The sequence below is a fragment of the Pelophylax lessonae genome, assembly GCF_965119305.1.
Source record: "Pelophylax lessonae genome assembly, chromosome: 7".
In the NCBI taxonomy this organism is placed as follows: domain Eukaryota; kingdom Metazoa; phylum Chordata; class Amphibia; order Anura; family Ranidae; genus Pelophylax; species Pelophylax lessonae.
The window spans coordinates 43,970,322-43,985,272 of record NC_138774.1 but is presented as its reverse complement, the minus strand read 5'-3'; the positions used below and the strand labels follow the sequence as shown (position 1 = coordinate 43,985,272).

At 43.5% G+C, this 14,951-nt stretch overlaps 1 protein-coding gene across 1 annotated transcript in view; it reads right to left on the bottom strand.

The window, feature by feature from the left end:
• Nucleotides 1-8,289: 8,289 nt before the first annotated feature.
• Nucleotides 8,290-14,951, bottom strand: part of LOC309559988 (uncharacterized protein) — a 42,296-nt gene continuing 35,634 nt past the window's right edge. Inside the window, exon 5 of the mRNA XM_082263470.1 lies at nucleotides 8,290-9,698. Within this exon, the coding sequence (XP_082119596.1) occupies nucleotides 8,650-9,698 (1,049 nt within the window). The 3' untranslated portion in view covers nucleotides 8,290-8,649. The remainder of the gene's footprint in view (nucleotides 9,699-14,951) is intronic.

Below are 14,951 nucleotides of genomic sequence, written 5' to 3'. Positions count from 1 at the left end.
CCGCATATGTGTCCCCTCGTATCTTATTGAAAGTCTCTTCAATACTATGAAACGCATGCTACTCCATATGGAAACAATGTTGCGGTGCGACGGGAGCATTGTATATATCGATTTCTATTTTAAGAATGGGATTTTATTTTTGCTTTGAGCATAGGGTGTACAGCGTAAGGTGACTGAACATAGAAGTGTGAACTGGGACAATTATAAAGAATGGGACGATTTCTATTTATCTGTTTACAGTATATATTTTATGTTTTTCAATGTTGTCCTTTAGGCCCCGTTCACACTGGGGCGATCCGCTTTGCCGGGCGACCTCCTAGTTCGCGGCGCGCTGCTCGCACCGCGACCTCGGAGCGGCCGGCAGGGACTTCATAACATTGAAGTCTATGCAGGTCGCTCCGGGTCGCCCCAAAGAAGCTCCGGACCCCATTTATAAGTCGGAACGACTTGTGTCGCTCCTATTAGAACGGGTCCATAGCTTCTCTATGGCGAGCGACCTACGGCGACCTGTCAGGCGACCAGGTCGCCTGACAGGTCGCCCCAGTGTGAACGGGGTCTTAAGATATTGATATAATAAACTTTAAAACTTTTTTTTTTTTTACAAATTTGTTTTGTCCTTTAAGGGAGAGAGCAATTCCACGACATTTGATGTTCTTACCATATTGGACTAGTTATACACCTGTCGGAACACATCCTACACTTTCTTTGGATTTCTACAGAAACCAATTGGGTATGCCCTATATGATAAAGAGCTGCCTGTTAAGAATGGAAGTTACACCAGATCATAATTTCCTTTGAATCCAGCGCTACACTAGCAACCATTCTGTAGAATATGATTTATAGAATGGAAAAGGGGGTTAAATGCACTACAAGATGCCTGTCAACTAAGAGAAGTGTTTAGCTTGCTGATTTTTTTGACCTAACAGGTGCACAATAACGCAAATCTAGACTAACTGGAAGACAATAAGGGCTGGTTCATAAGATGCATTAAACACACGAGCGCTAACATGCTTTTTATATAGTGCCAAGTTGCATTTTTTTGTGTAAGGCCGATGTTCACACATGTCCAGCTGCGGTTTGCAGTCTAGAGTCCAGAACGTTTCTGGCTACTGGTTCAGGTGCAAAGTTTTTCCCGAATCTCCACATGAACCGGACCCAAAAACGCATAGGACCCTTTTCAAAACCACACCGCGGCCACCCCAGACATGTGTGAACCGGCTCCATTGAGAGCCGGTCACATTGGATGTGGTTGAAAACGCATCCAATTTGCACATATGTGAACCCCAGCCTAAAAGTCTTGTTAATTTGTTGCGCTTTGTCAAGGTTCATTTTCCACAGCAGGAACTGATTTTTTTTTTTTTGTACCTATTGCGTGTTTTTACATTTCAGTACACCTGATCTGTTCCAGCCTTAATTAGTCCCTTCCTGTCTAATTAAATTTGCTCCAGCTTTGGTTACAAATCAGCTTCCTGATTGTGACATCGGAGCATTACTGCGCAATGTGTCTCAGCACTGCTGCTTGTAGGCTTCACAAGGGAAGCAGGTGACAACACAGAAATACAGTTGTCATCCCAAAACAGGAAGTGCCTGAACATGGGACTTTATGGCAGGATCACCAGATATAATTTTAAAAAAAGCTAAGGATTTCAAAAGATTGAAAACAAGTGTTGAAATTACAATAACGTTAAATTATTTGGGGTTTTATCGATTGGGTTATGATGTACTTTAACCACTTCAGCTCCGGCAGGTTTTACCCCCTTAATGACTAGGCCATTTTTTGAGATTCAGCACTGCGTTACATTAACAAAAAATTGCACAGTTGTGCGACACTGTACCCAAAAACACTTGATGTCCTTTTTTTCCCCACAAATAGAGCTTTCTTTTGATGGTATTTGATCACCTCTGCGGTTTTTAGATTTTGCGCTATAAAACAAAAAAAAAAAAAAAGCTACAATTTTGGGGAAAAAAATACATATTTTTTAATTTCTGCTATTAAACATTCCCAATAAAAAAAAAAATATTTTTTTTATCAGTTTAGGCCAATTTGTATTCTGCTATACATTTTTGGTAAAAAAAACTCCAAAAAGCGTTTTTTGCACAAAAAAGTTATAGTGTTTACAAACTACGGGATAGATTTTTGAAATTTTTATTTATTTTTTTGTTTTAATTAGCAATGGCGGCAATCAGCGTTTTTTTAACTAGACTGTGACATTGCAGCGGACAGATCGGACCCCTGACATTTTTGACACTTTTTGGGGACCAGTGACATTACTACAGTAATCAGTGCTAAATAATATGCACTGTTACTGTATAAATGACACTAGCAGGAAAGGAGTTAATACTGGGGGTGATCAAAGGGGTTAATGTGTGCCTAAATATGTTTACTGATTGTGTGGGGGAAGGGTTCTGTGACAGGCACAGAGAGATCGAGGTTGTAGCTTAGCTGAAACTTCTGATCTCTCCCTGCCTGTCTGACAGAAGACTTGCCTGCTTTGTTTACATAAGCAGGTGGGTCTTCTGTCAGTTTATCTGACGATCGCGGGAGGCCGGCGGCAATCGCCACAGCTCCTCCCGCGGGCCGCCTCCTGCTGTGTCTAAACTACGCTGTGTAGTACTATGTGATTTTTCGCAGCTGAGCCGCCCTGCCACAGTAATACTACGGTGAGCAGTCGGCAAGGGGGTAAGGTTCTGTAGATTGGACTGCGTAAGAAGGTATAGGAGGAGGGGTTCTGTAGATTGGACTGCGTAAGAAGGTATAGCAGGAGGGGTTCTGTAGATTGGACTGTGTAAGAAGGTATAGGAGGAAGGGTTCTGTAGATTGGACTGTGTAAGAAGGTATAGGAGGAGGGATGCAATTATCTCTATATCAGCACTGTGTGCTTTTCTACCGATCATTCAAGTCAGAGAAAATCAATCTTTTTTGTATATGACTAAAACAGACCCTATATTGATTGATAGAGAAAAATCAGCCAGAGGAGGAGGGGGAAGACTTCTCAGTAGCTTATTGGTCGGACTCTAATTCAGGTATTAGGCCGTTTCATAGGAAAGAGGTAGCTTTTGACATTGGCATTTGTGGCAAAAAGTAGATTTTTGCAATGCTAACAACTTGTAACAACACAACTGAAAAAAAAAGCACAACAGATTCCGATCTATTTGAGAAAATAAATTCAGACAGTAAAATACAGAAGGTAAATAAGTATTTATTACTTGCCTTGCTCCATATGCCTGTACAGACTCCTGAGGTATCCACTGTTTCTGGGGAGAATGCCTACCTGCTGCTTGTTAAGGGATTCTGTTTGTATTTACAGATTGCTATTTAGTTATCAGTATGCAGTGAGCCGGACTAGCATTCCGCTCCCACATCCTGATCTATACAGTCCCGGGGGGCAACAAGCAAAGTGAAAGGTATGTACAAATACACATGTATATAAAATATTTCATTAGCTACACTTACATATCTCTCGTCAGGTCATTTAATACTAGCCCTTTAAAAAAAGCAAAGAAATTCATAAAAACTACTCTGTTACTATTTTAATTCAAAATATTTAAAACCTTTTACAAAAAAAGCTTTATCGTTTTCAGTCAATAATTTACATCAGAGGTCCCCAACTCCTGGTAGCTTGTGAATTACCATCAGATTTGCCAAATTGTGTTTAAAGAGACCCTGTCCGGTCTCTAAACAGATAAAAATGCAATTTCCCTGCAATAGAAGAGGTACTGTACTCCCCAATCCAGTGATCCGTGTCTTGTAGCTTTACTCAGTGCCAGTACTGCAGCCTCCGTCAGTCCATTTGTCATGTGACACTACTGGGAGTGTCAGCTGCTTGAATCCTCTGTCACATGATGTAGTTCAGGGGTGTCAAACTCAAATTTGTTGTGGGCCACATCAGCAATATGGTTGCCCTCAATGGACCAATTGTATTTGTAAGACTGGATGTCCAGAGCAACCCCCGACCCCACCTCATAGGTCAAGAATCCCACACCCTCCGCTACATCACAGTGCATCCCCCTTACCTTGTGCTGCTGCCTAGAAGCAGCTGAGGGCAGAGCTGGGAAGCAGAAAGTGCAGGGTCTGGAGGAGGACTGGAGTCACCTGCCAGAGTCTGCTGAATGCAGAGACCAGGGGAGGTGGAGAGGCAGGATCTGGTGAAAGAGTTCTGTCCTGATCTCTGCTGAGACAAGGTGGGGGTGCAGCTGCAGGAGAGGTGCAAGGGCCACATGAAATGGCCTGAAGGGCCAGATTCGGCCCCCAGGCCTTGTGTTTCACACATGTGCTGAAGTTCCTTCCCTTGACCCCTACGTTACTCCAGGGCCTAACGGCGCCAAAAAGGGGTCATAGGATTGAACCACAGCATGAGACAGGGGACCTCCAACAAAATCTAAAGTGGAACTTCACTATTCGTATAAGTATAGCAAATAGATAGGAAAGTATATCATATTTACTGGTTTTAAATTTTTTATTTTTTTTTACAATTCTTCAGTTACTTCCTGGTATCTTGCCTAGTCAAATTATGTCATACATCCCAGGAATCTTCCAGAGGGGAGGCGGAGGGGAATTCTCCATAAAGCACAATGCGGTTGATTTACTAAAACTGGAGCGTGCAAAATCTGGTGCAGCTGTACATGGTAACCAAAACGCTTCCAGTTTTTTTGGTGAAAGCCTAAGGCTTCTTTCACACACTGTGTCCGTCAAACGGACTCCGCTTTTCTCAGCGGGGGATCGATCCGCTGATCTCCCGCTGAGCAGGAGAATGACAGTTGTTCTCCGCACTGTGTGCGGAGACACAGCTGTCACAGCCCCATAGATATCTATGGGGAAACGGATGGGAACGGACCGTTGGTCCGTTCTCATCCGATCCGATCCACTGGACGGATGGAAAATAGGTTTTCCACCCATCCAGATTTGACGGATCGGATGTCAGCGGACATGTCTCCGCGTACATCCGATGCCCCATAGAGATGCATGGGGGGGACCGTTCAGATCCGCCAAAAAAACGGACAGGCGGATCTGAACGGTCCGCCTGTGTGAAAGGGGCCTAATGAAACAAGCTGAAGTCAGAAGCTGATTGGCTACCATGCACAGCTGTACCAGATTTTGCACTCTCCAGTTTTAGTAAAACAACCCATCCTCCTGCATGCATGCATGCCTGAGCTAAGGGCAGATAGACTCCAGGAAGTTTCATGAATCATCTGCCCTTACTCAACATTGCCACAGCCAGAAATGCAAGGGGTATTTATCAAAGTGATTTTTCAACAAAATAAAGCAACAATACAGGGATGGATGAATTTGCTTTAAATAATAAAAATGAATTTGTGTTTTTGGTTTGTGGTGCTCAGATACAATGAAGATCCACTTTAAAGTTTTGAATGATAAAGAAACTGACCGAGGCTGCAGTACTGGAACTGAAGCGATGTACGGAGGCACAGGCCACTGGAGAGGCAATATTCTACCTCTTCTAATGCAGGGGAACCATTTTTATTTGTTTGGAGACCAGGCAGGTTCTCCTAACCACAGTAAAGAGGGTAAAAGGCACTCAGAAAACCTACTTTAAAAATATTTCTATATATGACCCCTCCTTATAGAGAGTGTTTCTATTTGGGTAAAATCATTAATACCCGTCATTCAATCAAAATTAATGCACAGGATGCATGTTTCAGCTGTCTAGACAATGCAGGGGAAATTCACCTGCACAAATTAGTCAGCATGCTGGGCTGCTGGCAAACATACACAGCAGAGATCACAGGTTTCTAGATTTCAGCTTTAAACTTTGGTAAGCATATATACGGAAGCCATTTTATCTGCCAAATAAACCAGACACCTCTATGGATCACAAATCAATGACCTTGTCCCCTGTCTGTTGATTGGACAATGAAGGAACCAAAGCATGCTGATGAGGTCATCACCCTTGGGTTCTCCTTCTGAGCAAACTACAAACAATGACAATAAGACTTGATGGCCCCTCCTATTCCGGGTGTAAGAGTTGAGGTGTAGGTCAATACAGAAAGCCAATTTGGGTACTCAAGCCCCGTACACACGATAAGATTATCGAAAGATCTGTCGTCCGTTTTTTGCTGCATGCTAGTCTGATGTGGAAAGTGAAGAGGTTATTTTCATACGAATTTTCCCGTACGACAGAATTCTACTTCAGAAGTGATGTCATGTGTTGGATTGCTTTGTATATGTTTTCGTCTCTGAGCATGCCTAGTCATGCTCTTAAGATTTTTTTTCCCGTTGAAATCTGTACTAATGAGACGAAAATCGGACGTTGTATTACGGACAACAAAAATTTTATAGCCTGCACATCAGGATTTTGTCAGCCGAAAAGTTGGAGTCGGCTGTCGAAAGCACCATACTAACAATCCGAAAATCGGCAGATTGGTCGTCGGACGAAATTTCTCTTCAGATTTTCTTATCGTGTGTACGGGCCTTTATACTAGCGTTTTTTTTATTGCTATATTTTAGTAATTTTCCACTACACTAAAAGGTTGGAATTTTTTCACTATACTATGGTCAGAATTTTCTCTTACTGGCTAACCATCAACAAATTACTTTTTTTTTTCCCACCGATTGTAATATTTCTGTGTATTTTTCATATTTATCACACGAATGTTCCAGTTATAAGCCTGCAGAAGTTTATATTTAAAATCCAGTTTGATTCCTTCGACATTTATTATAGTTCATTATTAATCAGATATTTTCCAAAATAAAATCAGGGCTCGACAAACCCCAGGTGCCAGGTCACATTGGCGACTAGAATTAGTGGCCTGGCGTCTGGGCTACACTGCGGCAGGTGTCTTGTCACAGACATCCCTACTCTCTCCCGAGGTGCGGAAGTCTCCAGCATGCGGGCTGCGGCTCCCTGACACCCGCAAGTGCTGCGCGATATCCCGGCTGTCAGAACGGAGCTGATGCTTCCTGGCTCCGTCCTGTCACAGGCGGAGCGATATCAAATGCACTTTCCGCCTGCGAGACCAAGAGATGCAGGAAGCAACGGCTCTGCATGCTTCCTCCAGCACCGCTCCTCACACTCTCCACCAGCATTTCCCTCCAGCAGAATCCGCCAGCAGAGCAACTAGCCTCCAGCACATAATTGTAAATATCCCAGCATGTGCAGTGTTTGTCTCCTACCACCATGGCCACTTCAAATCACTGAAGTAGTCATGGTGGTTGGAGTGTTCCTTTAATATCTCTATCAGAAGAAGTAAACCTCTGTATACTGATTGCATTTCATTTGATCATCATCTAGTTGTGTTAAATTGGTGGGGAAGGGGGGAGTGCCCCCTCTCTGAAATTAGTTTTTGCAGGTTGGGATGTCTGTTGTCCCTATGTGGCCCCCGCCTGCTGGTGGGTGGACTAAGATGCCACGGCTTTGCGGCCTGCTGTAGGGAGACACTTACATTGGGGAACTGGCACCCTCTTGTGGTGACCAGGGCTGCAACAAGCAGTCACTGGCAGTGCTGAGGGTTTCCCCTGCCTGTTCTCACTGCACGGAAAAGAGGTTGAAGATGTTGAGGGCTTGATCTGGCACCCTGTCCTTACCGATGAGTGGACAGGGAGTGTAGGGCAGCTGGTCGGAATAGCCTCAGTTCCATTTACAAACCCAAAAAGATGGATACATTTTTTTTATTTTTTTCCCCATTAAATGTCATTTTTTATTCTCTCCCTGTCATGCCACACAGCCGAAGGCCCCTGTCACACGGACTGTCTGATCAGGTCCGCCTGTCCATTTTTCAGGCTGACATGATCGGACCCTCCAGTCTCCTCTATGGAGCTCCAGGTATAAATTTATTAGAGATGACAGTCAAACCCACCCGCCTAGGCTTCTGGCACTGATGTGAATCCACTGACTCAAGTCTTCAGGGCCTTCTAGCTATGACAACCTCAGAAGGATTACCCACACCCAGCTCCTAAATGTTCGAATATTTGCAAATGCGTTTGCTAGAAGACTAAAAACCCCATAAGCGGTAAAAACCTATCCATAGCACATGTGAGCATTTAGCTCAATTTGCAACGTTTGCGCCCTAAATGTGTTTTTAAGTGTAGCGTAAAAAGATCCCATTCAGCTGATACGAATGTAAAATTACATTTGGTGTCAAAAAGCTACATTAATTAATATTTCTATGGGGCACCGAAAGAGAATGTTGTGAATGAGCCAGAAGTATTTTTATTTTTTTTTTTCACAAAAAAAGTATTGTCCTATTCAAACTGTATTGAAATTTCTGTGATTTAAAACCTTTAAAAAAATATAAACGGATTTTTTCTTCAAAACGACCCCGTCAGCAATTATTACTCACCTTTCTGGTCTGCGGTGTGTTAAAGCAGAGCTCTGTGTCACACTGCTATCCAACACTTCTGGGTGGGAGGGGGGCAGGAGAACCAGACTACCCAGCAGAGACACACTGACACAACAAGAAATGTTGAAAAGCTGCAGTGAAGCAGTGAGTTACCCAGAAATTTTTAGACATACCCGTTTCTCCTAACGTGCAATGAGCCTATTTGCACATCTCCTTATCAGGTAAATACAGACACTGAACCTCTGCTAATAGACCATTGAAAACATCAAAACTAGCTGAGGATCACATGGGGTCACAAGCAACTGATTGGGGACCACTGATTTACAACCTGCTACACAGAAGGTCCCTGATTCGTCACAGGATAATGTATGTTGGTAGTTCATCATTCTCCGCCACGCATTGTACGATCTCTCCTTCGTTGCGATGCGTTTCTCTATGTCGAACGACATCAAATTCATTGGCGAAACATTTGCCACATTCAGGGCAGTCGAAGGGTTTTTCCCCAGAGTGTGTTTTCAGATGGCGGGTGAGAGCGGATGTTTGCCGAAAGCATTTACCACACTCGGGGCAGGGAAAAGGGCGTTCCCCGGTATGAGTGCGGAGGTGCCGAATCAGGCAGCCGTTGTAAAGGAAGCACTTGCCGCACTGCCGGCATACGTGGGGCCTTTCCATGCTGTGGCTCCTGATGTGCCGGTCGCAGGTGGCTTTTATGGTAAACAATTTCTCGCATTCTGTACAGGGGTACAGGACCTCCCCGGCGTGCATGCGAAGATGCATCTCATAGTTTTCCCGCTTCTTGAATAATTTGTCGCACTGCGGACAAGGAATGGGCTGGTCTTTCACGTGGATGGTTCTATGACGGTCCAAGCGAGACTTGGTGCCAAATGATTTTCCGCATTCAGAGCACTCCCAGGAAGCTTCAACATTGTGTATTTTCATATGAGCTTCCACAGCGGACTGAGAGTTAAAAAAATGTCCACAAACAGGGCACACCTTCAGCTTCTCCTCCTTGTGATGCACAATGTGCTCGTCCAGGTCACTTTGTTCCCGAAAACATTCACCGCAATCAGCGCAAACATACAACTCCGGCTTGAGGGCAGCTTGGTGGTCCCCTGAAACATTGACTGGGGTTCCCTGACCTGTAGGCTGCTTCACCATTTCCAGAACAGGTTTTTTGTCGTCAGTAGTAGAGGTCTCTACCGCCTGATTATCAGATTTCTTCTGCAGGGAAGGTTTGGTTTCCTTCTGATCGGTCTTGTGCGGAGATGCCGTGCCACTGTTTCCATCATCGGTAGTCTGGCTGTTAACCATGACCCTCTTTACACACCAGACGTTTACTTTGGAATCTCCTGAAGGACCGCAGCTGGTCTGTACTGGGGTGATGACATCTTCAATGATCCAGTCTGTAAAAAAAACAGAAAAAAGAAATCCTATAATGGGTAATTCAGCCACTGAGTATGGGTGATTATGTCATTTCAATTTATATAGTGGTTTTCTCTACTTTGTTATTTTTTTTCTACTTTTTCATTTGGTTAAAGCCAAATGGAAAAGTAACACTTTTTTCTCTCTTTAGGCCTCATACACATGAGTAGTGAGAGTGTTTCTCTCCTACATGCAAAAATCATATATTATATATACACACACACACACACATACATACATACATACACACACCGTATATACTCGAGTATAAGCCGAGTTTTTCAGCAAGTTTTTTCATGGTGAAAATGCCCCCCTCGGCTTATACTCGAGTCACTGGCTTCAGTGTCTTTTTAAAAATGACCTGTGACATGCCTTTACCATACTATGACCTTTGCCATGCCTATACCATCACCTGTGCCATGCCCTTACCATGACCTGCACCATCTCCTGTACCATGCCCGCGGCTCCTGTTTGGTGTTTCGTGGTGGTCCAGTTGGGTCCAGTAGCTGCTGCATTTACCACCCTAGGCTTATACTCGAGTCAATAAGTTTTCCCACTTTTTTGTGGTAAAATTAGGGGTCTCGGCTTATATTCGGGTCGACTTATACTCGAGTATATATACATACATATACATACACACACACACACACACACATACAGTCAGGTCCATAAATATTGGGACATCGACACAATTCTAATCTTTTTGGCTCTATAAACCACCACAATGGATTTGGAATGAAACAAACAAGATGTGCTTTAACTGCAGACTTTCAGCTTTAATTTGAGGGTATTTACATCCAAATCAGGTGAACGGTGTAGGAATTACAACAGTTTGTATATGTGCCTCCCACTTTTTAAGGGACCAAAAGTAATGGGACAGATTAACAATCATAAATCAAACTTTCACTTTTTAATACTTGGTTGCAAATCCTTTGCAGTCAATTACAGCCTGAAGTCTGGAACGCATAGACATCACCAGACGCTGTGTTTTATCCCTGGTGATGCTCTGCCAGGCCTCTACTGCAACTGTCTTCAATTCCTGCTTGGCCATTGCATAACATTCCACTTCTTTCCCTTAAACTCTTTGGTTGCTTTCGCAATATGCTTCGGGTCATTGTCCATCTGCACTGTGAAGCACCGTCCAATGAGTTCTGAAGCATTTGGCTGAATATGAGCAGATAATATTGCCCGAAACACTTCAGAATTCATCCTGCTGCTTTTGTCAGCAGTCATATCAATAAATACAAGAGAACCAGTTCCATTGGCAGCCATACATGCCCACGCCATGACACTACCACCACCATGCTTCACTGAGGAGGTGGTATGCTTTGGATCATGAGCAGCTCCTTTCCTTCTCCATACTCTTCTCTTCCCATCACTCTGGTACAAGTTGATATTGGTCTCATCTGTCCATAGGATGTTGTTCCAGAACTGTGAAGGCTTTTTTAGATGTTGTTTGGCAAACTCTAATCTGGCCTTCCTGTTTTTGAGGCTCACCAATGGTTTACATCTGAACCCTCTGTATTCACTCTGGTGAAGTCTTCTCTTGATTGTTGACTGACACACATACACCTACCTCCTGGAGAGTGTTCTTGATCTGGCCAACTGTTGTGTAGGGTGTTTTCTTCACCAGGGCAAGAATTTTTCAGTCATCCACCACAGTTGTTTTCCGTGCTCTTCTGGGTCTTTTGGTGTTGCTGAGCTCTCCAGTGCATTCTTTCTTTTTAAGGATGTTCCAAATAGTTGATTTGGCCACACCTAATGTTTTTGCTATCTCGCCAATGGGTTTGTTTTGTTTTTTCAGCCTAATGATGGCTTGCTTCACTGATATTGACAGCTCTTTGGATCTCATATCGAGAGTTGACAGCAACAAATGCAAATGGCACACTTGAAATGAACTCTGGACCTTTTATCTGCTCCTTGTAAATGGGATAATGAGGGAATAAGACACACCTGACCATGGAACAGCTGAGCAGCCAATTATCCCATTACTTTTGGTCCCTTAAAAAGTGGGGGGCACATATACAAACTGTTGTAATTCCTACACCTTTCACCTGATTTGGATGTAAATACCCTCAAATTAAAGCTGAAAGTCTGCAGTTAAAGCACATCTTGTTTGTTTCATTTCAAATCCATTGTGGTGGTGTATAGAGCCAAAAAGATTCTAATTGTGTTGATGTCCCAATATTTATGGACCTGGCTGTATATATATATATATATATATATATATATATATATATATATATATATATATATATATATATATATATATATATATTTATTTAGCAAAGACCCTAGAGAATAAAGTGGTTGCAATTTTTTTATGTCACGCGGTATTTGTGCAGCATTTTTTCAAACGCAATGTTTTTGGGAAAAATACCCTTTAATATACTTTAATGCAAAAACATAACGTAGATAACCTAATTTTTTGGTAAAATATAAAAGATGATGTTACACCGAGTAGATAGGTACCAAACATGTCATGCTTTATATTTGCGCACAGTCTTAAATGGCGCAAAACTACGGTACTTAAAAATCCCCATAGGCGCCGCTTTAACATTTTTTAAAGGTTACAATTTTAGAGTTACAGAAGAGGTCTAGTGCTATAATTATTGCTTTCGCTCGAACGTTTGCGGCGATTCCTCACATGTGAGGTCAGAACATCGTTTACATATGCAGATGCGACCTACGTATCCATTTTCTTCTGCGTGCGAGCACGAGGGGACAGGGTCATTTTAAAGAAAAATTTTATCTTTTTTACACCATGTCTAATTTTTTTACCCCTTTTTTCTATTACAAGAAATGTAAACATGTGGCACGTGCACAGCCATAAAAGTGAATGGCTGCACAAGATTGTACTTTGATATATGCCATTGCTTTTGTGAACAGGCGTAAATACACATGTGCATATTTCTTAAATGCAGAATTTCCACGGTAAGGGAATAAAATCATACCATACATATTTTTTTTTAGCAGAGACTCTATAGAATAAAATGGTGGGTGTTGCAATTTTTTATGCCACATTGCAAACGCAATTTTTTTGGAAAAAAAACACATTCAAATAATAATTTAGTCCAATTTTTTTGTATAATGTGGCACTAGGCAGGAAAAAAGCTTAACCACACCAATGGGGGCTGTCCCTGCAGGCATAACCCCACACATTCTGCTATCATCAATCAGTTTAGTTGCAAGCAGTGTTTAGAATAGAAAAAACCCCATTCACTCAGAAGTAGAGGGATGGGTGCTGCGTCTGTCGAACTTCAGAGAAAAGGATTTTACGGTAAGTTTTTACAAAAAACGGAATTTTTGTAAAATCTTACCTGTAAAATTCCTTTCTCTGAGTCCTCCGACAGTCGCCGCCTCTTCATATTCGTTTTTCTCTATCATTCGACAGATGCAGCTCCATCCAGCCAGACACTATAGGGATTTACCAAAGCAGTATATTCATGAGAGGTGAGAAGACAACGCAAATCGGAAACTTAACTCCCCAAAGGCTAAACTTAGCCAACCAGGTAACGTGGAGCTCAACCAGAACAACTGGAGCGCACCCTGAAAACACAATACACCCTCAAAGAGAAAACAGCAGCCTGCAAAACCTTGCGGCCAAAGGAAGTATCCAAAGATGCCAACACATCTACCTTGCAGGCTTGCAGCACCAACGCATGATGGCGAAAAGCCCAAGAGGCAATCAGCACTCCCGTAGAATGCGCCTTCACCGGAAAAGGAGGAACCCGACCCTTCAGTGAATAAGCCTGAACTACCGTCTGCCTGATCCATCTGGATATGGTCGCCGCAGACACAGCCAATCCCTTACGAGATCATTCGGTAAGGATAAAAAGAGTGTCTGATTTTCTAAAAGACTCCGTCGACTCCAGGTAGACCCTGATCACCTGAACCACGTCAGAAAAGAGTGCAACGCAAATTCCTTAGAATGTTTGGGCTTAGGGCAGAGTGAAGATCAGAAATAACCTTAGGAAGAAACGACTGATTAGGTCGATGTACCACTTTATCCCTATGTATAACCAGATAAGGTGAGCGGCAGGACAACGCGCCAGTGCAGATACCCTGCGAGCGGAAGCGATAGCCACCAAGAAGGCAACCTTCTTGGACAACGAAAGCAGAGAAATCTCCTGAATGTTCTCAAAAGGAGGCTTTTGAAGAACAGATAATACCAGATTGAGGTCCCACGGAGGTAGCGAGGACCTTCTCGGGGGAGCCATATGACGCACTCCCTGTATAAAGGTATGAATTAAAGCATGTGTATCTAACGGGCTTTGGAATTATATAGCCAAAGCCAACACTTGGCCTTTGATAGTGACCAAAGCCCACAGGGAACCCTAGGAAAATGTTACCAGACCACAGAGGAGACTTCCAGCATAATCAGCGCAAAAAGGAAACTGACACTGACTGTACAGGAAGAGTAGGAGAAAACTCACAGCCTCTAGATTTTAAACAACTATGCCGCATGCCTGTCAAGCCTATGGACCTCAGGAAAATGGCCGCTCATGCATTCTCAATGGAGAATTATAGAAAATGGCTGCCCACATCAACTAATAGAAATATAAAAATCATGATTCACAGCAAAATGGCGGCCCCCACGGCGCACCATGCGTTCTCCAGGACCCCCAAAAGGGGGCCCAGAATAGGCATCGGAAGGTCCCTGCGCAGGGGCCCACACAGGACAAGTCACCCACCTCAAATAAGCGCCACAACGGCCGCATTATTAACGCCCCCCAAGGTAAAAACCTGCTCGGGGTACACAGGACTAGTCCTCCGAGGTGCCAGGGGAACTGAGGGAGCCCCTAAGGTCGGACTATCCCAGGGAAGGGCCCACAACCGCCCCGAGACCGACAGGGGTTTTTAGGGGGACAATTTACTCACCATACCACGGTACCAGGTAGGAACCCATTCCAAAACAGATCACCTCCGACCCGGGATGGGGGTACTGTCAGTCAAGGCCAAGCTGTGACTCAGGGTGTTCCAGGTCGTGTGCTTCCCAGCGAGACAGTCCACTCGTAGGCTTGTCCCCATCCATTGGGGCACTGTCTCTGCGAGGCCTAGTTCTGGACTATAACCTGCTCACACTCGCTGGCCAGGCTGGGAGAACTTAAGGATCTATATTATCCAGTGCAAAACCTCAGCCGGCTGTTACTTGTACTTCCTTTGAATCTTGGTCCTTAAGAACTAACTAGTGGAAATAAAAACATCACAAACTAACAAACTTTCCTATAATA